This window comes from Coturnix japonica, chromosome 4, assembly GCF_054131305.1.
Source record: "Coturnix japonica strain WE chromosome 4, WE-NBRP24, whole genome shotgun sequence".
Taxonomy (NCBI): Eukaryota; Metazoa; Chordata; class Aves; order Galliformes; family Phasianidae; genus Coturnix; species Coturnix japonica.
In genome coordinates this window covers 39324991-39349209 of record NC_140666.1, presented here as the reverse complement: position 1 = coordinate 39349209, position 24219 = coordinate 39324991, and the positions used below count along the sequence as shown (strand labels likewise).

Sequence of the window (24219 nt, the reverse complement as noted above, 5' to 3'; positions counted from 1 at the left end):
GCAGTCGGTGTCCTGGTATCTCTTACTCCCAGAGGCAGGATTCCTTGATGAAGTGACATATGACAGCATTGTCCTCGGTCCTGGCTATGACCGCCCTTACCAGTTTGACCCCTCAGTGAGAGAGCCAAAGACAATCCAGCTGTACAAGCATCTCAATCTGAAGAGCTGCATATGGACCTTTGATGCCTATTATGACATGACTGAATTAATTGATGTCTGTGGGGGCTCTGTAACAGCTGACTTCCAGGTAAGATGGCGTATCCCAAACTCTTCGTGTCATCCAGATCTTTGTGAATTCTCTGGCAGAACTCTACTGTGTGTTCGTGAATATCTGCATGTGTTTTTCCTCCTTCAACAAGAGAAACATAGTATTTGTGAAATACACATAATTCATTTATTTTGATTGGGATAACACAAGCTTTATTCTTTGACTCTTTAGAGTGCTTTTTTCTTAACATAAGGATATCCTAGAAATACAAAACATGGATATCTGCATTGTATTCTTTTACAACTGTTACTATATTCTTCACCCATGGGAATGAGCAAAGAACAGAGCAGAGACTGTTCAGTGGAGAGAAGCCATTGAAAATGTTAAGTAATTCCTTAATTACCGTCACAGCAAAGGCCAGAAATGCTCTCTAGTAAAATAGCAGCTTTCACGACAAAGATGTGTTTCACTGCCCTCTCATGGACAGATTATAAATGTCCATCTCACTCAAATGAGTCTCATCTGCATTAGGTTCTTGTGTTGAATTTCCAGTCAGGGCGTTATGGCCAACACAATCTATTTTAATTCCTGCTGGTCTGGAATATTTTAACTTCCTTTTTATAGCTCCAGTTATTTACACAAATCCAGAGAAGCTCCTTGAACCGAGCAACTGTGTAACGTAGTATGTGGAGACTGGCACCAGCCAGTCTGGAATGGCTCCCTGCGCTCTCTGAGGGCTGGTGCAGTACAGCTATGCCCCACAGATGATAAATGCTGCATTCAGAGCCAGGGACCTGTGGTGTTTCAAGTGCTCTTAGGGCAGTTCTGAGAAAGCAGAATTGCTTCATTTTAATTCATGGAATTGGAAACTCTTTTCAAGATAAAGCTGTGACCACAGCTCCCTTTGTTAGGTGCATTAAGGACAGCAGTGTGCTTAAGCACTTGCTCTTATTTCAAACGAAGGTACTTCAGTCAAAGCTGCATGTACTTCTTCCCCAGCAGTTTCTTATTATTTTACAAATTACCATCTAGTGATAAATTTTTTGCAAATAAATTTATTGTTTTTAATGCAAATGTAATGCATTGTAGTGACTCTGGAACAACTTGCATGCCTCTAATTTCCCAGAAACACTGTAGGCATTTTAATTTCATGTCCATTGCAGATATTCAAATCCACGCATTGGAGGGGGTGTCTACAAAAAAGCTGATGCATAGACTTCTAGCTGATCCTGGACTCAAGCTTTCTTCCTCTTTCTAGAAGCCTGTGAGGGTTCCCACAGTCAGAAGGTCCTGCTTAACTCTGGGTCCACAGTAGGAGCAGAGAACCCAGGAGCTTTGTTGAGCCCCTTGTGAAATTCTGCTCTCAGTAGTGAAGTAACAGCGCTTGCTTGATGGTTGTTCAGTTAGTGGGAGCAGCCTGGAAAACACTCAGATTCATAAAGCTTTTAAAAACATTCCTACTGTGTGAGAGTAGCATTCTCCAGTCTGGCTGCATCTGCGCCACAGACTTTGTGTGACACAGGGGTACCAAGGAAGATACAGAGGTACATGGTATGCGGGGCTCCATGCTGCAATCCCCTGTGTGTTTGTATCTCATCCCATTAGGCTCCAGTCTGTAATGTGGATGCAGATGTTTTATTCCTGCAGCAAATAGTTCAGGCACTAAAAGCAAGGGAAAAAGATTTGCCTCTCCCTATACCAGTGTGCTTGGTCTCATCTCACCTCTACCAAGTAGGAGTCTTTTGTCGCAGACATTTTGGCTTTTTTTCCTCATTTGCGGAGCAGAATGTAAACAAGAGGGTGCTGCAAGTCCAGGCCAGTGTCTCTCCTTTGAGACAGTGCATAATCACCTACTTGGGTTCTGTTGACAGGTCCGGGACTCTGCTCAGTCCTTCCTAACAGTCCACGTCCCCCTCTATGTGTCCTACATTTACGTGACAGCACCAAGAGGTTGGGCTTCTCTTGAGCACCACACAGAGATGGAGTTCTCCTTTTTCTACGACACTGTTCTCTGGAGAACAGGTACGTCCAAGGCACCTGACAGTATGCAGAACTATTGTTTTCTTCTCAGTTTTCCCTTTTTCTTAGTTTCTGCACTGTCACTGTAGTTCTGAGTCTGGGTAGCAGGCAGCATCAGTCCAGTTGTGCTTGCATTTATGAAAGCTTAGTAAAGGAGTTGTCGTTTCTCCAACATCTGTTAATGGGAAGTCGTCACTGAGATGCTGCAGGACAAGAGCTCTGTGTTCCCTGGAGCCTCTGCAGCCAGGCAGAGGTTGCTCCCCATGGGACATATGGCATGTTTTCTCCAATGCTTTCCACTGATTTTCATGTGGGAGCTGCAGTTGTGATCCTCAGCCTCCTGGCTCTCACAGGTTGACTTTTCCGCATCATAACCACAGTACTACTGCCAGTGGTGGGTCCCATACCGAGCCTGTCCTCTGCTGCTGGTGACATCCAAGACCTAACATCACTGTGTATATTTATGGTTTATCCTTTACCTGTGAATCTTCTATTTCCAGCTCATTTGTTTTTCTTTCCTACTATATCTGGAAGTGTACAGCTGACTCACCTGGAGGATGATCTCAGGCAAACTGTGCCTTCTTGGAGACCTCTCAAGATGCTTCTGGAGCTACCTAGAGCTGACTGACACCACTTGAGGTCTGCTGTGCTCCTTGTCCTCCCCACTGACTCTGCTCTTGCTGTACCACACAGGGATTCAGACAGACAGCGTCCTCTCAGCCCGGCTGCAGATAATCAGGATCTACATCCGTGAGGATGGTCGACTGGTTATAGAGTTCAAGACCCAGGCCAAGTTCAGAGGTGAGAATGAATATTAGTCCTGATGAAGAAAAGAGAGCACCATGAGAATGCAGCCCAGTTCTGAAAGCACAGGTAGTAAAACAAGCTATGACTAAGGTCAGTGTTCATGATCAGAATATTTCTTCCCAAGAGCCAATTTGTTCTTCCTTTTACTAGCCTCTCAGCTTAGAAATACTTCACATTTTTCACTTTTAACTTACAAACTTTATGCCTAATGTCAGTGATTGAGCTAGGGCCCTCAAAAGCCCTTTCTGGTTTGGATATAATTATTTCTATTAGATTAACTTCAGGTGTCTGTGAGAGTGCCTTCTCCATTTTCCCTTGACCTCACCAAGGCATGGCAGCTCCGTGTCCTCTGCTGCTGTCTCACATAATTGCACCACCACCCTTTCCCTACAACAAGAAAGTGGAGCAGCACAGTGACAAGCCATGGCAACAGGGGGATCTCCTGCCAGCCTGGAAACTGCTGGGAGTAGCAGGCTGCAGAAATACCCAAGCTTGGCTCCACCTCTAGCCAGTCTAATACAAGACGCTAAAATCTGTGCTTGGATGTGAGGTACCAATAGCTGAGGTGCTGAGCAGGTTCTAAGGTTGCTCCTAATGAGAGACTGCGGTCCCTCTTCCCCTGTGCTGCTGTGTGCATTGTGGTATCTCCCAGTGCCTTACTGTCCCCTCCGTGCCCTCACCACAGGGCTCTTTGTAATGGAGCACCACAGCTTGCCAGATGTGAAGTCATCTTTAATGACTCCAGACCATCTGGGAGGGATTGAATTTGACCTGCAGCTGCTGTGGAGCGCTCAGACTTTTGACTCTCCCTACCAGCTCTGGAGGGCAACCAGCTCTTATAACAGGTGAGGACCACAGGCTCAGCTCTTCAAGCTGCCTTTTTATTATTGTTTCTGTTTTTTCCTTCACCTGTGTTCATTGCACTGAGGGTCAAATTAGACACCATCAATCAAATTTATCCCTCCTGTACCTGCTGAATGGGTGTTTCTAGGGTTTGGGTTAGGTCCTGCTGTGAACCCTCCTTGCTCCACTAATTTGGAAAACATGGATGTTAGGCAAATGCATCGGGTGGTGGAACAGCCTGGAGTTTGGATTGATGATGATGGCATCTCCTGTCTGTTCTTAGGAAGGACTACTCCGGAGAGTACACAATCCTCTTAATTCCTTGTACTGTGCAGCCTACGCAGCCATGGGTAGAGCCTGGAGACAAGCCCCTGCCCTGTACAGCTCATGCTCCTGAGCGGTAAGGAATCACCATTTTCACCCCTAAACCCAGTTTTGGGTTGTTTGCATGGTGCCAAGAAGCAGGGAATGCACCATGGGGGCAGGAGGGGAAGGGCAGTAACCTCCCTTGTGGGCTGTCTCAGCCATCCGGCTTTCAGAACCCTGTGTTGTTGTCCCCTGATGGAATTAAACCCAAAACCTACTGTCAGAAAGCTTTAGCTGGTTGTGCGGGGCACAACTCTGTTACTTAAAAACTGGGCAGGGTGAGAGGCAACAGGCAAGCTTAGGCTGAATACCGCTGTAGTACAGTCTGTTGGGCTATGAAAACAGAATGAGAAAATAGCAAAGCAGATGTAACTCTGTGTCACCAACACGTAACTTCAGATGCATCTAAACTAAACCTTGCCCATTTCCTTTCTGTCTCAATATAGATTTTTGATCCCGATTGCTTTCCAGCAGACAAACCGGCCAGTCCCTGTTGTCTATTCCCTAAACACAGAGTTTCAGCTCTGTAACAACGAGAAGGTGTTTCTAATGGATCCCACCAAGTCCGAAATGTCTCTGGCAGAAATGGATTACAAAGGAGCTTTTTCAAAAGGTAGGATTTCTTTGTCTGTTCCTCTTGTATTGAATGTTTCTGTTTTCAGAACTCTGGTATCTTTGAAAGAGAAGAGTAAAACCAGGTTTGGCTTTGCCTCTTGTACAGCAACAAGTGGTACTTTGAGCACATCACAACACCACAGTGTCAGGACCAGATAATGAGGATGTGCTCATGGCAGAGTGTTCTGTCATGGCAGGGTATTCTGTGCACATGTACAAAGCACAGCCATTTGTAGTTGGAGGTGCGTGGTTCTAGCAGTGGTTCTCTTGCTGAACTCTTTGTTATCTCTTCCTTGCTGTCCTTCAGAAAGTTTAACCTTCCCATCTCCTCAGGGCAAATCCTGTATGGCCGCGTGCTGTGGAATCCTGAACAAAACCTAAACGCTGCTTACAAACTGCAGCTGGAGAAAGTCTACCTGTGCACTGGCAAGGATGGCTACGTGCCCTTCTTTGACCCAACAGGAACTGTCTATAACGAAGGGCCTCAGTATGGCTGTATTCAACCCAACAAGCACCTGAAACACAGATTTCTCCTCTTGGTAAGTTTTCTGCTGTGGACAAAACCATAACGTGGGGCATTATGTGCAGTCATGTCTGAATAAGACTGGTCTCTTGGTCCTTTGCTAACCTAACAGGTGGGGAACTAAATGACACTCCTGCTTGCAGGGAGAAGCTGCACATCAGGGAGTACTGTAAGAGGTTCTTACCAAAATAATTTGCTTGCAGTGCTGTCCTCTGCATCTGCTTTGGATTTGTTCTTCCTACAGCAAACAAAGGGTTGTCTACCAACGAATGAGAAGCAAAATGCTGTGGCTTTTTGGAAGTACCAGGCAGACAGGTCCAAGCTGCAAAGACAAGACCAGATCTTCCTCAGTCTTAATCCATGAGTATTTCTTAGTCTAAAGAAAAAAAACAAATGCGGTTCTCCCTCCCCTCTCCCCCCCCCCCTCCCAAAAAAAAAAAAAGCACAACATTCCATTCCATGTACCAGGCTTTTAAAAATTCTCTTGATCTCTGTGCTGTGGCTCAGAATTGACAGAACAAGCAGCATACAAAAGGAGATCTATTTACCAGCTGCACAGCATCCCCCTTCATTGTGATGGCACATTCTCAAGGTGCACTCAGCTCTAATTACATGCTTTCAAATTAACATTTGCCAGCATCCTCACTGGCCGCCTTACTAGCACTTACAGGACAAGGGTAACCTTAGCGCTATGACTTGAGAGGAGGAAGCCTTGGGATATAAAGTGAGATGAGCTCAGGGGAGAGGCAACATCAGCTCCGGCAAAAGGAAGCAGTGAGGCACTTGGGAGTGTTGCTTTCCTTCACAGTATCACTGAAGCAGCTCTTGAAAGTCACCTGGTTATTCAGGTGCACAGTGTTGATGGCAATGCACTCTTGCTCTGATTTTCAGGACCGAAACCAACCAGAAGTCACGGACAAGTATTTCCACGATGTGCCTTTTGATGCCCACTTTGCCTCTGAGCTGTCTGAGTTTCACTCAGTAAGCAGCATGCCTGGTGTGGATGGATTTACTCTCAAGGTGGATGCTCTCTACAAGGTATGTACCAAGTGATGCCCATAGACCAGAACTAACTCCTCTATTAGCTAGCTCAGAGCACTCCACACCCCTTCCCACTGACAGGGCCAGGAGAGCTCAGGTTGTGATTCCCCTCCGTGCTCAGAGGCTTTAGGACACAGCTTAAAGGAGCCAGGCAGACCACAGCAGGAGTTGCCACAGTGGGAGGGGAGCAAAGGAGACTCTCAATTGAGAGCAGTTGTGTAGATCCCGATTTCCTAGTTTTTACACCCCTCCCCAGTGAGGCCCTTTTTAACCCAGCAACTTCCATGGGCTTCTTCTTGTTCCGAAGGGTCACACCATAAATCAACAAAGGTAACAGTTTAGAAACAAGCTCCTGCACAGAAAGATGGAGATAAAGAATCTGCTCTGGTGGCAGGATTCTTTTCAGAGCACTCAGTGAGGAGTTAAAATACAGGTTGGCAATGTTCTCAATTAATCATTACAGTTGCCAGAGGCAGACAGGAAGACTGACCTTAGTGATAAATACTGGTGCAGATGCTGATGCTGAATATTTCTGCTGATATCTGCATGACTCAAAAAACTGGAAAAAAAATGCATCCAGTTCTGTCTTGACTTAACAAAATCATTTTATCTGACTTGCTGTTTGCACGTCTTCCCTTCCTCACAGGTGGAAGCTGGACATCAGTGGTACCTTCAGGTTATCTACATAATAGGCCCAGAGAGCATCGCAGGGCCCCGTGTTCAGCGATCTCTTACTCACCACTTGAAGCGTGGCCGCAGGGACCTGATTGACAGCAATGGGAGACTGATGCTGGATGACTCCTTAATCTATGACAACGAGGGCGATCAGGTCAAGAACGGCACCAACATGAAGTCGCTGATCTTGGAGATGGAGGAAGCTGTGATCGCGGCCTCCTTATCGCAGACAGGTGCTTCCCTCGGGAGCGCGTTTGCTGCCGTCATGCTGCTGGTGCTGGTGCTTCTGGGAGTCTGCCTTGTCACCAGGAAGTGCCGGACGCTGCGGAGGAAACGAGAGGCTGCTCGAGCTGCCCCAGAGGAACACCCTCTGAACACCAAGGTGGAGCTGCCCAAGAGCACAGAGAAGGCAGTGAACAGCCAGTACTGCACCGTGAGGAACATCAATGTACTGAGGGAAACAGGAGGCGTTTCCAGTGTGAAAAGCAGAAAGGTGAAGCAGGTGAATTTAGAAGTGAAAGTCCACAATAATTTGCACGACGGAACAGAAGTTTAATGGAGCATGTACTTAACGTTTTGTAAAAGCTTTTTATAACTTGTAAAAAGATTTAAAAAAACCAAACAAACACAGAAACAGAAACCAGAAGATAAGTAAAAGTATGCTGGTATTTTTATATCTCATGAGAAATGGTGCTCTGGCTTTGTGTGATGCGCAGCAGCCCAGGCTGTTACTGCTTTGCCTGTAGCTGAGCTCCTGCATCACACACAGCTGGTCCATCTGATGTCTGAGCAGGGGGATATGCTGCAGGGGGCAGAAATCCCCTGGGGAAGGTGCTACAGGCCTATGGCAGAGCCTGGTTCAGCCCTCACAAGGAGGAGACCGCAGTTTCCTGCAGGACTTTGGAGCACTTTTAGCAACCTCTGGGAAACTCAACGTGTTTGTGAATCCATGTTGTTGAGCCTGGACAGCACAACAGTGTGTGTGCCAGCAGGATGTGGGAGCAATTTGCCACCTCCCTAGGGAAGAACGCAAGAGAAGCAATATATCCTCATGTAATATCAGAGGCAGATTGACTTGATTTGCTTCTTCAAATGGGGCAAAACCACAACAGAAATCAAAACTGCAGCCTCAGTGCTTGATGACGTGGGACCTGAGGGTGTTTGTTTTGCCTGAGCCTTGTGGTGCTGGCAGCTTGGCTGTGGCCTTATGGGACCTTTGCTACAGTGGTGCTCTCTGGGGGAGTTATGGCAGGTTAAGGGACATGAATTATCACACCTCACTGTGCTGCAGAGTAAAGTTTGAATATGAACCTACCAGTGTGTGACAGCAGTGTTCTTTCCCTGCGCCTCCCTGCCTTCACACAATATTTTCTACCTGCTGCCTGGTCCTGGTGGCAGCGTGGGAGCCCCTAGTGCTCCAAAGCAGCAGAGCCACATCTCCATGTGGCAGTGATCCCTGGCCTTGTGTTCTGGTGGGGTGACTCCCAAGGCACTCCCTGGGCTGTGGCACAGTGGTATGCAAACCAGCACCAACCACAGCTGTGTGGAGCCCTCAGCCGTGGCCACAGTGCTCCCCAACATGAGTTCTGTCAGAGGGGCTGCTGTAGGGTTGCCATAATGGGGTGGGGAGATGGGGTTCCTAGGCTCTCTGGGACACCACTGCCAGTCAGCAGCCACGGTGAGCAGCACCAGGAGCTGATGTCTTATGCCTGTTTAAATAGCAACACCAAAAAGGTAACGCAAAGTAATTGAAATGTGCATCTCTATGAGCATCTAAGACAACTTAGTACCCCAGCATCACCTGTTAGTCCCTCTGCTGGGAGGGGTCTGTGACAACACCTCCCATAACATACTGAGGCACAGAGATGATCATGACTATATACTGCCTTCAATAGCCAGCACTTTGGGGTAAGAGAGACATCTCCTTTCATCATACAACATACATATTATATAAAGTTTACATATTGTGTGCATGAATGTGTGCATCTACGTGTCTGTGTGTCTCGGCATGTCTATCTGTGTGTCTGCATACACATGTGCATGTTTACATGTACACCTATGTGCACATCTTATTTATTTATTTTACAACCTGCCGGCCTTCTGACAGGTCATGGATTAATCACTGCCATGTGCTGAATATTAATAACATACTTTAACACTGTATAAACATTGAATAATGACTTTATAAATATTGACTTCTCCATTAAAGATTCAAAGCCTCGCGTAAACAGTGAAGGGAGGTCAGAAATCAGACCGTGTGCTTGTGTTTTGGCATAGAAAAGGGCCTCTTGGGAAGTAAAAAAGCAATTACTGTCATCTGAAAACTGTAGTCTGAAGTTGTATATTCAGTATAACTACTGACAGTGTTGGATAAAGATTGGAATTCCAAGACAGAAGCACTAGGTGTTCAGCTTCTGGGCTTTTGAGAGGTTATAGGCACCATAGGGCACCAAAGCTGGAAAGGACCTACAAGATCATCCCATCCAACCCTCTGCCTACCACCAATAGTTCTCACCAAACCATGTCCCTCAGTACAACATCTAAAGGTTCCTTGAACACCTCCAGGGTCGGTGACTGCACCACCTCCCTGGGCAGCCCATTCCAGCACCTGACCACTCTTCTGGAAAACTAGTAGTTCCTAATGTTCAGCCTGAATCTCCCTTGGCACAACTAGAGGCCATTCCCTCTAGTTCTATCACTGTTACACAAGAGAAGAGGCCAAATCCCAGCACACTGCAACCTCCCTTCAGGTAGTTATAGACCACAGTGAGGTGTCCCCTATGCCTCCTCCACACTGAACATTCCCAGCTCCTTCAGCTGCTCCTCATGGCCTGTGCTCCAGACCCCTCACCAGTTTCGTTGCCCTTCTCTGGGCACATTCAGGGCTTTGACATCTTTCTTGCAGTGAGGAACCCAAAACTGAACACAATACTTTGAGGTGCAACCTCACCACTGCTGAAGCCCAATTACTTCCCAGCTCCTGCTAGCAACGCTATTTCTGATGCAACACAGGATGCCATTGGCCCTCTTGGCCACCTGGGCATCCTTTCTTCCACAGGAGGCAGATTCTCCTTTTCCCCTGTAGCCTCAGGAAAAGCTCCCTGCTTGTTCATGGCATTTTTTTTCCCCACCAGCTCCTCTTGCAGCTCATAGGGACAGCCTGTCCCTGTGCCTTTAAGACTTCCTTCTTCAGGAACAACCAGCCTTCCCGAACGCCTTTACCCTCCAAGACTGAATCCCAAGGGACCCTCCCTACCAATCTCCTGAACAATTCAAAGTCCGCCCTACAGAAGCCCAAGTTAGCAGATTTGCTGTCCCCTCTCCTGGCTCTGCCAAGAATAAAGAACTCTTCCATTCCATTTCATAGTTGCTCTGTCCAGGACAGCTCCCAACCTCCACATCTCCCACTAGACTTTCTGTTAGTGAACAGCAGGTCCAGCAGGGCAGCTCCCCAGTAGGCTCTCACCAGCTACAGGAGGAAGTTATACTCTGTATACCCTTGAGACCTCCTAGACTGCTGCTTCTGTGTTGTATTCCCAGCACATATCATGGAAGTTTAAGTCCCCAGTGAGGACAAGGGCTGGCAATGATGCCAGCTGCTCCTAGAACACCTCTTCTGTGTCTTCATCCTGGTTAAGCAGTCTGTAACAGCACCCACCAGGGTATCTGCCATGTCAGCCCTTCCCCTGATCCTTACCCATAGATTGAACCTCATCATCCCCAGCCACAAGCTCAATAACATCAAAATTCTCTCTAATATAGAGAGCCACACCACCACCACTCCTTCCTCACCTATCCTTCCTGAAGTGCTTGTAGCCATCCACTGCAGCACTTCAGTCATGGGAGCGATCCCACCACACTTCTGTAATGGCAACTAGCTCATAGTTTGCCTGCTACACAATGGCTTCCAGCTCCTCCTGTTTGCTGCCCATGCCACGTGCATTGGTGTAGATGCACTTCAGCTGAGCCACAACTCAGTCACTGTCACAACTTTAATACAGATATTCTCCATTAGTATACTGGCTTATTCATTTACAAACAGAGACTAACAACTACGGTACTGAAAACATTGTATACACGCTAGGAAAAAAGAGCTTGAAAAACAAAACGTTTCACACAGAGACTCTCAAATCATGACCAGGCCTGTGCCCCCACTTCCCTCCCTGCTGTTCCATGCACACAGCCAGGCTTGGCCCCAGAAGCAGCTGGAGCTGGTCTCCATGTTTGAGCTTAAACACACAGGGATCTGTCTCCCTTTTCAAGCTCCCACAGGAGCACAACGAGCTTGTTACAAAGACTGATCAAAGTGTGGCAGCCGTATAGTTTGAGCTCCAGTAGCGGGCAAATGAGCCTGGTTTTGAGACCCCACAATGCAAAGTTTCATCCCTGTTTTGTGCCACCCAGCGAGCCTGCACTGAAGTGCCAAAGTCACACATCAGCCTCTGAGTCCTAAATCCATCCTCATTCTGAGTCCCAAATGCAGCATTTCATCTGCTTTCAAGACCCTACATCCAGCCCCACAAACACAGCAGTCCATCTCTGCTTTCTGAATCTAGGAACGCACAACTCGGTCCCCCTTTCTGAGACCCCATCAAGTGAGCCTGGGTTTGATCCCCAAACCACAGGGGCCTTCAGTCTCGATTCCTCCCGTCTGAAAACCAGCCCAAAGGGTTTCATTTCGTGCCCCATAAAGACGAATTATGTCATCTCCACACGGAGCCCCAAACAGGACACCTACACTAGGTTCGAGCCCCGGCAAGGCAATCATTCTCCTGTGCAATCAATCATTCTCCTGTGCAATCAATCATTCTCCTGTGCGGCCGATCCCCATCCGCTCTCCCATCCGCTCTGCCCGCCCCGCAGCCATGAGCGCACAGCGGTGCTATTCCTCCCCGGCCCCGGTGCGCCGCCGAGCCGAGCCGAGCAGGCCGGGCCCGGGGCCTTGAGGCCCAGCGGGGAAGCTCGGGCGAGGAGCCGGGTCCTGCGAGCGCCCGGACCGACGGGGAAACCCACGGCAGAAGCGCGCGATCGGCCGACAAAACTTTTCTGCTCCTACCTTCCTCCTGGGATCCGCAACTTCGGGCTCCTCCCGTTCCCCGGCGTCCTCCCGTCTCTCGTGCGGGGCTCGGACACGGGCATGGCGGCTGCCGGGCGGGCTGCGGAGGGACCCCACGGCCACCAGCCCCACGGTCAGAGCACGTGAGCGCTGCCAACAGCCCGCCCGCAGCACCGGCCCGTCCCCCACAGCGCTGCCGTACTGCGGGGAGGAGCGGGGCCAGACCCGCCCAGCGCGACCGGCGTCTGCGCAGCCGGCGGCGTCATGGCGGACAAGGCGCACAAGAGGTGAGGCCGGGACGGGCCGGGGCTGCTGCCGCCCCGCGTCCTCTTGTAGCCGCTCCTCCCGCGCGCCCCACCGGCCCCAGCCGTCACCTCCCCGGCCGCGGTGCCGCTCTCCTCTTCCGGGCCTCGGCGGTCCCCCCGTGTGCCACAGCGGCCCTGTCTGCCCGCGGCCAGTCCCCACCGCTCCTGTGTCCGCCCCGGTGGTCCCTTCATTTAACCCGCTGTGCCCTCGCGCTGCCGTCCGCCCCCACATCAGTTTCCCGGTGCACCGCAGCGCTCCCCTCTATTCCCATCAGCCTCCCGTGTCCCCCGGCAGCCCCTCGTGCACACCGGTGCCCGTGCCCCCCTCGGTAGCCCCATAGGCTCTCCTCACAGACCCCGTCTGTGCCCCACGCTGCGCCCCCGGTACCGCTCACCTGTGTGCCCCCCTCCGCAGTGTGAAGATCGCACCGGGAGCCGTGGTGTGTGTGGAGAGCGAGATCCGCGGGGATGTCACCATCGGTAAGGATGGCACCCGACGGCCCTTGGCACACACCGGGTACGTGTCGGTGGCTTTGGTGACGCTGGGCACTTCCTACAGGGCCGAGGACGGTGATACACCCGAAGGCCAGGATCATCGCGGAGGCGGGGCCCATCGTCATCGGGGAAGGCAACCTGATAGAGGAGCAGGCGCTCATCATCAACGGGTGCGTGCGGGGCTGCCCTCTCCCTGCCCTGCTCTGAGGGCGGCCGCTGCTCACACCTAAAGTACGTTCCCGTATCTCCCAGGTACCCAGAAAACATCACGCCAGAAACTGAGGAGGTGGAGCCCAAGCCCATGATCATTGGCACCAACAATGTCTTTGAAGTTGGGTGCTGTATCCTTGTGCTGCGGGAAACATGTGGATGTTGCCCAGGCACGAGCAGCCTGGGGGTGCTTACGGGACAGATTTTGGTTTGAAAGTGGCATTGGGGCACACCTTTTCAACCAAAAGATTTTCCTTTGACAATAACCTGTAGATTCACAGGCAATGAAAGTGGGAGATAACAACGTGATTGAATCCAAAGGTGAGCTCAGGCTGTCTTTGTTCTGCTCAGTTTTTGCTGTTAGAGCAGCAGCGCGTGGTTCTAATCAGGGTGGCCCTCACGGAGACTCTCCTTACAGCATTTGTTGGCAGGAACGTAATCCTGACGAGCGGCTGCATCATCGGGGCCTGCTGCAACGTCAACACCTACGAGGTGATCCCTGAGAACACTGTCATCTATGGCGCCGACTGCCTGCGCCGCGTGCAGACCGAGCGGCCGCAGGTAGGTGCTGTCCCCCTGCCCCCAGGCTCCCCTGGTGGCTGCCCATTGACAGTGCTTCTGTTTGCAGCCCCAGACGCTGCAGCTGGACTTTCTGATGAAAATCCTGCCCAATTACCATCACCTGAAGAAGACGATGAAGGCTGCGGCCACACCTGTTAAGAGCTGAAAGCCTTTTGCCATCAGCTGCATGCCTGGGGCCTCTTGTCCTTTGGGCACAGCCCGGGAAGCAGCTGGGCTCCGCATCCTTTATTCTCGCTTTGTTTTATTTATAGCCCCCACAGGCTTTGGACCTGTCATCTCCCTCACACCAACTCTAACATTCCACGTGCTTTATGGGAATAAAGTGGTTCTGCTCTCGCTGCAGGGTGTGGTTGCCATTCTTTCCTCCAAACTCAGGGCTGGGTGGTGATGGGGAGCTGCAATGTGCTGCCAGGAGCGCTGAGCACCACCTTTAACCTCGTGGTGCTATTGTACCACAGCTGTGGGCCAGAAGCCACCCTGAGCCCTGTAGTGTGGCAACGGATCCCGCAGCAGCCAGCAGAGGGAGGCCGGGCCTCGCCATGTGCCGAGTGTGGAGGAGAGGCTGCTCAGAGACAGCAGGACTGCAGCGGGGTGTGGGCAGGTGGGCCCTGCCTGTGTGCGGGGGTCCTGCGTGGCCCACCCTGTCTGTGTGGAGGGGGAGATGGTACGTTGCAGCTTTTAGTGGGCATCTGATCCTCGCCGTCCCAATGTGGGTGCAGCGCTGCTCAGGATGTGCAGACACCCCTAAGGCTGAGTCCAAACAGGGGCTGCGAGCACTGCCCAAGGGCTGCCACCTCCCCAAAGCAGGGCCAGCCACGCTGCCAGGAGAGCCGCCTCAGTGTCCCACTGGCTTCCCCACACCAGCCGTTGTCACGCCTTCCGGCCCTGTGTTCCCAGCTGTGTCACACCTCTTGTTCCACGTTCTGTCCCGCATCCCGTGTGCCATGTGCTCACACCGTGCTCCCAGCCTTACGGCCCGCGTCCCCATCGCTGTCCCCAGCCCCGCGTGCTACGTACCCAACCTCGCGTCCCACGTCCCAACCCCAACGTCCTCGTCCCCAGCCGTACGTGCCACGCACCGAACCTCACGTCCCAGACCGCAGCCCTTTGTCCTCCATCCCCACCCCGCGTCCCGTCGCCCCAGCTCCGCGTCCCACCCCCGCTCCCGTCCCCGGCCCCGTCCCACCCCGTGTCCCCACGTCCCTCCCCCAGTGCCGTGTGGCCGCCCGCCCGGCCCCGCCCCGCCCGGCCCCGCTCCCTCCCGCCCGCCGCAGGGCCGCGCCGGAGGCAGCCGCGGGCGGGTGGCGGAGCGGCGGCGGCACCATGAGCAGCGGCGCCGCCGAGCGGGAGGGCCCCGCCGAGCCGGGCCTGCCCGAAGAGGAGGTAGCGGGCCGGGCGGGGGAGGGGGAGCCGCCGAGGGCGGGCCGGGTCCCGGGGCGGGAGCGGTGCGGCCCCCACGCGTGTCCGCGGGGTCCCGTCAGCCTGGGCGTGGGGCTCGGGGCGCGGCGGGAAGCTATGGAAGTTGGCGGGGGGGGAGGCGGAGCGGCCCGGAGCCGGGTGCGCCTCGGCACAAGGGCTGTGGGACGCGGGTCGGGCGCGGGGCGCTCGGACTCACGCGGGGTGCGGGCACGGCGCCTCGTCCCCCGGAGCGGAGGCGGCGGCGCACGGTCCCGTCGGGCGGCACGGCGGCCGCGCACTCAGCCTGGCCGGGGACGGGAGCCGGGACGGCGGCCCCGCTCGGCTCTCGGCGGTCCCGCTCCCGGCACAACGCGAGGTCGGTGCCGCCGCTGCCCGGCCGCCGCGCCCTCACCCCGAGTGCGCGGGCACGAGGACGGGTCGCGGTCACGCCGCGGGCGGGGGTCGGGGCGGGGGCAGCCGAGCGGCTCACCGCTGGTGGAACATTAAAGCGAGCCCGGGGAAGGTGATCGGATGCCTGGGGAATGAGTCACCGCGCTCCTCCCGACGGTCCCTTCCTGCCCGAGCTGACCGGCGGAGCTCGGCGCTGGGGCGGCGGAGCGTGACCGCGTCCTTGGGGCAGCCGAGGGGCCACGGCGCTGACCCGGTGCCCGTCGCACCGCCCGCGGCCGCCGCTGCTGTGCCGAGCCGCCTCCGGGCCGCTCTCGGGCGGAGAGAGGTCCGCCAGGTCTCCCCGAATGTCCCCGGGGCGAGGAGAAAACCTGCCGGGCGGTGACAGCGCGGAGGGGACAGAGCAGGCACGAGGCTGCGCCCCGGTCTGTCCGTGGGCAGCAGCAGGAACAGAGGGGTGCGGTGGGGTGGGCACGGGGTGGCTCCGGAGCACATCCACCACCCTCGCCTGGTGACAGTCCCGGGCTGTGACGAGGGATGGTGAGGGGTGAAGGCGAGCCGGGGAGAAAGGCTGAACGCGGCAGGGTGGTGGGGCTGCCATGAGGGGTGTCAGCCCGCTGGCGTGGAAGGATCCCTCCGGGAGGGGTCCCCAGCCCCCACAGAGAGGATTCTGCCACTGCCCACCCCAGCCTGCACTGACAGCATCTGCAGGGCCCAGGGAAGGCTCCAGAGCCACAGCCTCTGTCAGGGAGCTGCCCCACTCCGTGGCAGAGCAGGGGCAGCCTTTCCCCACGGCTCCTTGCTGGGGAGACCGCATCGCAGCTCCTTCCCCAGCCTCTGCTTGTCTCTGGTTTTGGGCAGGGGGGAAAGCCTAAATGGGATTTCCCCCACCACCCCCCTTCAAGCTCCTGCTGTAATCTGCGCTTCTCTCCCTGCTCACTGAGCACCGCAGCACTGGCCCGACTTGGCCGACCTGCGTTTGAACTTTCAAAGAAAACAAGTCATTACCGAGGAGAAGCCGCATCTCTGTGAGGCCTAATTTCGGAGGGTTTTTTTTTCAGGGCCTTTATCTCTCTTATCTGCTGCGCAGCCATGGGGCTAAATTACCCGGAAAGTCAGGCTCGGGCGGGTTTAGCTTTCAGGAACACAGCTCACAGCGGGCACTTCCTTGAGGCCGTGAGCACAGAGCTGTGTGCAGGAGCGTGGCCTGGAGGCCCTGGGGAGCCTCCTGCAGGCCCACAACCAGCTGACGCTCTGCCCCTGCAGGTGAGGACCCTGTTTGTCAGCGGCCTGCCCCTGGACATCAAGCCCCGCGAGCTCTACCTGCTCTTCAGGCCCTTCAAGGTACTGCACCCGCTATGGGGCTCTGAGGGCCTCTGAGGCCACATGAAACCAATGGTGCTTCTCTTCTCTCCCGCAGGGCTATGAGGGGTCACTTATCAAGCTCACCTCCAAGCAGGTATGGGCTGCACCGTGCCCCCACCTGCCTGGGGGCTGCCCTCACCAACTGCTGGGGATGTGGTGGGGTCTTGGCCCTGACCGCCCTTCGCCTCCTCTCTCCGCAGCCCGTGGGGTTCGTGAGCTTCGACAGCCGCTCAGAAGCTGAGGCCGCCAAGAATGCACTGAACGTGAGTGCTGGGACCCCCTAGGGAACACCAAAAGAGATGGATCCCAGTATCTATTATCCCATGGAGACCTCCTGGGGAAGCCTGGTTCCTCCCCATCCTTGCATTGAGGCAAAACGCCGCTAATCCCTTGCTGGGAGCGTGGCTGCACGGGATACCGACTACCAAATATGGTGCTGAGCTCGAGGATGTCAGAGGAATGTGAGCCACGGGGCCATGCTCGCTGCCAAGCACATGAGGTCACGGCCACCCCAGCAGCCCGTGGGGATATTGGGACAAAATCTGAGGCTGTTTTAGCCCAAATGGCCTTCTTGAATGGGGGGCAGCACCCTACCACAAGATTCAGCCTAACTGACCTCTGCTGCCCTGTTCCTTTCCACAGGGCATCCGCTTCGACCCTGAGATCCCCCAGACGCTGCGGCTGGAGTTTGCCAAGGCCAACACCAAGATGGCCAAGAGCAAGCTGGTGGGCACTCCCAACCCCAGCACGCCCCTCCCCAACACTGTACCTCAGTTCATCGCCAGGGAGCCCTGTGAGTGCTTGCATCCTGACCCTGGTCCGCCCAGTATATGGCCCTGGCAATGCCCCTTTCTTACTGAAGCAGTTGGGGCAGTGATACCTTAGGAGCTGGGCGCAGGGAAGCTTTTGGAGAGGCACGGCAACTGTGGTTGGGTTTGGAAACCAGCTGCTTGTGCTTGGGATGACGCAAGGGCAGGTGACGGTGGCCTGGGCAGAAGTGCAAAGCTTATACCTGCTGTCCACTTTCCCCTTGCTTTTAGGATTAATTTTCCTCCTTTTCCTGCAGATGAGCTCACAGTGCCTGCACTTTACCCCGGCAGCCCTGAAGTGTGGGGGCCGTACCCTCTGTACCCAGCGGAGCTGACGCCTGCTCTACCTCCTCCTGCGTTCACATACCCTGCTTCGCTGCATGCCCAGGTAATGGCACTGGCTCACAGCACTGCAGCCTTTCTGACAGGCAGAGCAAGAGGGAGGGAAAGGAGGGGAGCTCTGGGGCCAGCTGCCCAGAGGAAGAGCAATGGTAAATATTATTGCAGCCTCATACTTCCCCTGTCAAGGCAGCGCTGACAGGCAGCACCTGTGCTCCTCCTGGAGGAATCAGCACTGCAGCCACCGCAGCCCCAGGGTACGGCTGCACTACCCTTTGCTGCAGTTTTCCTTCCTGCTCACCCCCTGCCCCCATGTCTTGCAGATGCGCTGGCTCCCTCCCTCCGAGGCTGGGTCTCAGGGCTGGAAGTCCCGTCAGTTCTGCTGAATGCTGTGTAAGTGCCCCCCCGTGTCCTCCGTGTAGCACACCTGCGGTGCCAGCCAAAACTTGGGTAGGAAGGGGGACGTGCCAGCCCCATCCCTGAGCCCTGCCATGCCACCCACAGGTCTCGGGTGTGTGATGGCGGCCGACGGTCAGTCTTGTGGGTATGAACAGAGCCCCCCGGCGGCTGCTGGGCACGCACGCTCTCTGCAGAACCACAGTGTGCTGGTAAGGAGCGCAGTGCTCGGGCACAGGCTGTCCCCCCATGCTTAATCATCCACAGCGGGGGTGGGAGTTCCAACTGCCCTGTCACCCCACCCCCTCTCTGCCATACAGCTTCCTGCCCTATAGCAACACTGGTCACACTCCTCTTAAACTAAAAACACAACCTAACTCTGCCCTCCTGAACAGCCACGTCCCAGTGCCACGCCTGCCCCATGCCCACGAGATGTGCCTGTACAGGGGCAGGCTGGCTGCTGCTCCCCCAGGCAGCATCGCCTCCCCAGCCCGGCTGTGTTTGTAACCCGTGCCATTCTTGTTGTAGGCTAGGAAGAAACCTCACACAAGTCTGGATTCCTCCAAGACTTTCCCACAGCCTCTATCACACATCTGTTCTTCTAGAAGAAAGCGAGAAGCATACCCCGTATAATATTTCCCTCTTCTACACTGTATATTTGTAAGAAAGAGCGTGTTACTGCTGAAAGCATGGTTTGACAGGCACTGCTGTAGCGTTTGAAAAGTATTTTCAAACAACCCCTAGGAAAGCAGACTGCAAAAAAAAAGAAAAAAAAGCAAAGCGAGAGCAAGTATTTTTGTACCAAACTCCTGAACAGGACAATCTCACACCGGGCTGGATGAGAGTTCTGGTGCTCAACATACAACAGCACGCCCTTAGCAGCCTGCCTCCTCCCATCCACAGGCCAGAACGTACGCTGCCTCAGCAGTCTGTGGTGCTCACAGTGCTCCGGCGACATCAGCATCGCCTCTGCACCCCAGTGCACTGCCAGCATTGGGGTTCTCTTCCCGGCGGCAGCACACGGCACCAGCCATGACAGGCAGCTTTCTTACCCTGGCACGATGTTAACGGCTTGCTGCACAGCTCCGGCAAGGTGTGATGTTTGCATCAGGGATGGGCAGAGACAGCCCACACATGTAACAAGGTGAGAATTCGCCTTCTCCTGCCATGGCTACTCCAAGATGCTGTGCAAGGAGCTGGACTTTCTGATCCCTGACAACTCTGGGCCACGGGACTGGGATACGCACCCACTGCTGCAGGGCTCTGCTGCAGCTTCAGCACCCAGTGATGCCAGTCTGGCTGCAGAGCGTGTCTGTGTGGAGCAGAGCCCAAGGAAGGCCGCTGGTAGCACAGGGTGGGATGGATCCAGCACAGGGACTGCATGCCGGTGTCCTCTTTGCACCAGGAGGAACTGGCATGAGGAAGAGTAAAGCAAAAAAAATATAAAAATAAAAAAAATCAACCCATTTGTTTCTTCAAAAAGGAGGTGCCAACCACATCTCTGTTAATCACCTGGGCTGAACTCCCAGCCTCTCGCCCTCCTCCATTTTCTGCTTTGGCCACAAGCAGCAGGGAACAGGGCTGCCAGAGCTGCACAGGTGGGGGCAAGAAGGGGTGCCACAGGGCCACCAGCGTGCAGCAGGGTGGGCAGCGGTGCCTCGAGCAAAGTAGCTCTGCAGGGACAGCACAGCGCTCCCAGCAACGGACTATTGTAGCAAACTGTTTCCTGTGTTTTGTTCTGTTTTTGTGGAGAGGAAAGGAGCTTCCATGTTGTCTTCTCCGCTTTTGGAAATATGTTTAAAGGTACTTTTCTATTGTAATTTTTTAAAAATAAAGCCAGTGATTATTGTAAGTTACGCGTGGAGCGTGGCGTACTGTGATTTCAACAGGGGACAATGCACAGCAGCAGGGCCTGGAGGGCAGACAGCAGCTGCCCGGCTCAGCTTCAGCCTGTAGGAGAGCTGCAGCAGGCAGGATGGGGGAGCAGCAAGCTGTAAGAAACTCTCCAAGTTTATAAAGATGTTATCGGTTTGTTTCTAAACTCCCCATCTTGGCACTGAGTGCGGGAGCTAAGCTGCAATTTTCCATGAGCTCAGCTGCAGATGAGGCAAACGTAACCTAGAGACGATGGGCCAGATTATTATTATTTAACGCACTGAGAATTTTCAAAAACCATCCCATCAGCCCAAGCTCTGAATTCCTCCTCCATCAATCCCACCCCAATAACTGTGGGCGGTCCCCCGAGGAGCCCCAGCAGCAGCCAGGCTCGTGCAGCATGGTACCAGCAGCAAGCTCGGTCTCACAAGCGCATCTGAAGGACGTGAGCACATGCAGCTCGCTGCTTGGGGCGGGCAAGAGGCACGGTGTCACTCAGCACGCACAGCTGGCAGAGATGAGCCACAGGTTAAGGCCTCAGTGCTGGATGCTAATCCACCCACGGCCACTGCAGGTCACAGCTTTCGCTCTGAGCAGCACATCTTGCCTGGCTCAGAGCAGTGGGAACCGGCCCACACTGTACCCTTGGCCCTTTCAGCACGAGGCACAGCGCGCTGGGAAGCAGCACAGCAGCGAGCGGCTTCAGGCTGAGGGAGCTCATGGCAAGAGCTGCCCTGCAAAAAGAAGCTGAAAACATTTAACATCCTGAGCCCCTTCTTTTGTTTCCTCTATGCTAAAATGTTTTCGGTGCTGTGCTGGCTGGCCTTCCCCTTGCTGATGAGGGCTGGGAGCAGTGGCTGCCTGCCCAGGCCCGGCATCCCCTCTGCCTGCGTTGACCTTTCCCCATGCAGGCCGGGGCTGCACTCCCCCTGGGACAGCTGGACGCCTACAGGAAGGCCCTGCCGATAGCATTGCAAAACAGTGCTGGGAAGCTCCAGGCCAAAGCTGGCACCCAGTGCCACGGCCAATCCCATGGGTATGCACAGGCAAAGCTAGAGAAAACGAGATGGGGAGAGGCACTCTCAACGTTGCCACTTTCCCAAGGCCTTCCCTCTCCAGCCCCAATGGTCAAGGCTGAGCCAGGTAGAGGGAATGAGAGCAGCCCCTTCCTGTGCCCTTGCTCCCCAGGGCAGGGGGAAAGCCTCGCTGCTGGCTCCCCAAACCACTCAGACAGCACTGAGTACTGGGGGGGAGGGAGCAAAGGGCAGACAGGGTTGCCCCAAGGCCAGGTGGCAGTGCTCCCACAGGGCTCTACTGGAGTCGTGTGAAGGAAAAACAGGTCCAGGAGAGGAAAGAGGGGACAGTACCGGGGTTTAGGCAGCAGGATGGGGCCAAGAGATGGCCGCACAGTTGCTGGTGAGGCAGGCTGGGAGGGAAGCTAGCAGGGAGGCACAGCAGGCCAAAAAGACCTGAGGCTGGCCTTCAACACTCAAGCTCAGTGCCACCCATAGGCCAGAGACCAAAGAGGTGGAGGGGTTTAGAGCTGAGAGGGACCATTAGCAGCTTACTGAAATGCTGCCTCTACAATATGGGTAAGTCAACTATTAGCAGAGTCTGGACTTTGTCTCCTCAGCCTCCATAATTAATAACTAGCTCAGGAGGGAATGGAGAATGCAACATAACCACGGGAGACGGGAGGAAGTCACACAAGTACTTCAAGGCCTTGGATGTAAGCCCAGAAAGGCAGGTACAGTCAAAAAATTAACTCAACAAAACCTCCTGCCCTCCCATCCTCTCCCCTGCTCTGCACAACACGCAGTCCACAAGGCTGACACAGTCTACACCACGTGGGTCCCAAGTGAAGTTCTCAAGGTCATAGCTGTCTGACAGGCTTGCAGCATGTGCCGGCACCCCAAAGCAGCAGAGATGGGGCCAGCAAGCTGCAGCAAGACCTGCTTCTACTGCAAGCTGGGCGGCACTGAGTGAAATGAGCAATCAGAAAAGGGTCTCAGGTCTAGCCTACCAAGGGCTGAGCTCTCCCCAGCAGCCATCAGACCCTCAGTTGGTGGTGGGTACACCCTCAGCCCTACCAGATATGATTTCCCAGAAAAGTAGCTGCCAGCAGTCCCTGAAGCAGTAACACACTAAGGAATTTCAGCCTGGTACATAAGCAGCGACCGGAAAGCAAGCAACGAAGCTGGAAATAATAAGATGTCAGTACCAAGACTTCTTCTAGTTCTCTGCAGCTTGCAGCCCCTCCTCACCCACAGGCAGCGGGGCCCAGCCATCCCCAGTGGCCCAGCACTGCCTGCCCATGCTCATCGAAGTGACAGCGCAGGCCAGCCGCATCCACGTGTGGGGGCTTTACGCTGCGCAGCAGGACTCCCTGCCCCTCCCTGCCCTGCTCTCTAAAAGCCTGGTATGATCATGATGAATTATAGATAAGTTCTCGTACAAACTGTCTTATGTCAGTTTTCTCATTCAACCATGCTAAATCCTGCTGTTTTCCATCCCCTTCCAGAATGATCATTGTAACGGGAGGAGGAACAGCTCCTCCCCAGAGCAACTTTTAGGAGACAAGCCAAGAGACCTCCACGCTCAGAGCTGCGACTCCCTGCGGCTATTTCACCTGCACTGGTTTCAAGATACAGGGCTTTTGTTCTGATGATGGGGAGGAGCAGGCACATACCCAGCAGTGCCCGGCCTGGATGCTCACTTGAGTGCAGTGATGGGCTCAGCTCACACCTCTCTTGACCCACTTCAGCTCACAGCTATCCACTAAGAGGGCAAAACGCCTCCTCCCCACAGCTTCCTTGCAGCTACAGGCTAAAGATTCAGTGAGGCAAGCAAAGGGATGACGTGGGCAGCGCTGACATACCTGAGAGCTTCTGACACTGAGAGAAAGCTGTCTCTTCCCCGGGGTCCTGTCCATATGTCCATCAGCATCACAGAGGGGGAGCTGAACACCCCTCTGCGTCTGGCTAATCCGGACAAGGTGATGTAGCAGCTGGGCCAGCACCCTGCATGGAGAATATAAATGGGAACACTGTGGAAGAAGATAAAATAGGCTTAAGGTTTTAACAGCTGTTATCTCTTACATTAAACTTCACCAAAAAAACTGACTTGGACATTATGCTGTGAGGTGAGTGAGTGGATGGGAGTGCTGCTAAATATTTTCAGCAAACAGACTCGTGTTGGCACTGTCTGAGACATTTTCAAGATATACTATTTGATTTTAAAGAGGTACTTGGGGAGTGGAGGAGGAACAAAAACAACCCAAAAACACAGGACTGACAGCTGGGAGCATCTCTGATACAGAAATAGAACTCATCTCTTCAAATCCACACAGAAGAGAGGAGCTCTTTCTTATTTTCTGGACTTGTATTTTCTTCATGACTGTTTATCTGTGCTACCTCTCAGGGGCTAGTGTACGCATCCTGTCAGCTATTCTCAAACTTTGTGACTCTACCCTAACAAGTTTCAAAGCTTATTCTGCCCTCCCTGTTAGTTCAGCAGAGACTTCCACCAAAGAGAAAGCAACTGGTCCACTCTTCCTAACTTGGTATCTACTGGACCGTTCTATTCCTTTGAACACTGGAGCCTGACAACGGCACCACAGCACACCAAGCTAATCTTCCTTTCCTGCTCTCTTATTTCTTGACTTAATACAATTTTCATCTTTGAAAGTAGCCAGAGACATCTTTAGTCTCCCTCTTAATCACTTCAGCGGAGAAACTGCACAGGTAACTGCATCACAGCCTGCCTTGCAAGCTTCAGCCCACAGCACAGGGCCAGGCTGTGCAAGATGACTGGGAAGGTACTCCATTAAGGCATGAAAAGCAACTCACAGCTCACCAAGAGCTCTGCTTTTGTCCAAGCAACAC

The 24219-nt window shown here is 53.8% G+C and overlaps 3 protein-coding genes and 1 long non-coding RNA gene across 8 annotated transcripts in view; 3 read left to right on the top strand and 1 right to left on the bottom strand.

Moving 5' to 3' along the window:
* FRAS1 (Fraser extracellular matrix complex subunit 1) overlaps positions 1 to 8411 on the top strand; it is a 154068-nt gene extending 145657 nt beyond the window's left edge. Inside the window, exons 65-73 of the mRNA XM_015861184.3 lie at positions 33 to 247; positions 2080 to 2230; positions 2921 to 3028; positions 3720 to 3879; positions 4161 to 4277; positions 4690 to 4856; positions 5192 to 5397; positions 6273 to 6419; positions 7069 to 8411. Coding sequence (XP_015716670.2) covers positions 33 to 247; positions 2080 to 2230; positions 2921 to 3028; positions 3720 to 3879; positions 4161 to 4277; positions 4690 to 4856; positions 5192 to 5397; positions 6273 to 6419; positions 7069 to 7653 — 1856 coding nt within the window. The 3' untranslated portion in view covers positions 7654 to 8411. The remainder of the gene's footprint in view (positions 1 to 32; positions 248 to 2079; positions 2231 to 2920; positions 3029 to 3719; positions 3880 to 4160; positions 4278 to 4689; positions 4857 to 5191; positions 5398 to 6272; positions 6420 to 7068) is intronic.
* A 3991-nt stretch (positions 8412 to 12402) lies between these two features.
* On the top strand, positions 12403 to 14087 carry DCTN6 (dynactin subunit 6). Its single transcript, XM_015861200.3, has 7 exons — positions 12403 to 12440; positions 12874 to 12938; positions 13018 to 13123; positions 13206 to 13294; positions 13437 to 13484; positions 13582 to 13724; positions 13792 to 14087. The coding sequence occupies exons 1-7, from the start codon at positions 12418 to 12420 to the stop codon at positions 13888 to 13890; spliced, it is 573 nt and encodes a 190-aa protein (XP_015716686.1). The 5' UTR covers positions 12403 to 12417; the 3' UTR covers positions 13891 to 14087.
* Positions 12956 to 14904, bottom strand: LOC146761037 (uncharacterized). The gene is made up of 2 exons (XR_014945791.1): positions 14763 to 14904; positions 12956 to 13091 (listed from the first exon to the last, which is right to left on the bottom strand). It is a non-coding gene; the product is annotated as an uncharacterized LOC146761037 (long non-coding RNA).
* A 124-nt stretch (positions 14905 to 15028) lies between these two features.
* RBPMS (RNA binding protein, mRNA processing factor) lies at positions 15029 to 20316 on the top strand. 5 transcript variants are annotated; one of them, XR_014945787.1, is made up of 9 exons: positions 15029 to 15128; positions 16818 to 16895; positions 16972 to 17010; positions 17117 to 17179; positions 17559 to 17709; positions 17983 to 18113; positions 18388 to 18457; positions 18569 to 18672; positions 18989 to 20316. XR_014945787.1 is itself a non-coding variant. In XM_085546616.1 (8 exons), exons 1-7 carry the CDS (start codon positions 15069 to 15071, stop codon positions 18448 to 18450), a joined length of 585 nt encoding a protein of 194 aa, XP_085402742.1. In that variant the 5' UTR covers positions 15029 to 15068; the 3' UTR covers positions 18451 to 18457; positions 18989 to 20316. The 5 variants fall into 5 exon arrangements, 3 of the variants coding, with proteins under 3 accessions (XP_085402742.1, XP_085402741.1, XP_015716682.2); XM_085546616.1 differs by lacking the exon at positions 18569 to 18672; XM_085546615.1 differs by lacking the exons at positions 15029 to 15128; positions 18569 to 18672 and adding an exon at positions 15649 to 15976.
* Positions 20317 to 24219: the final 3903 nt, after the last annotated feature.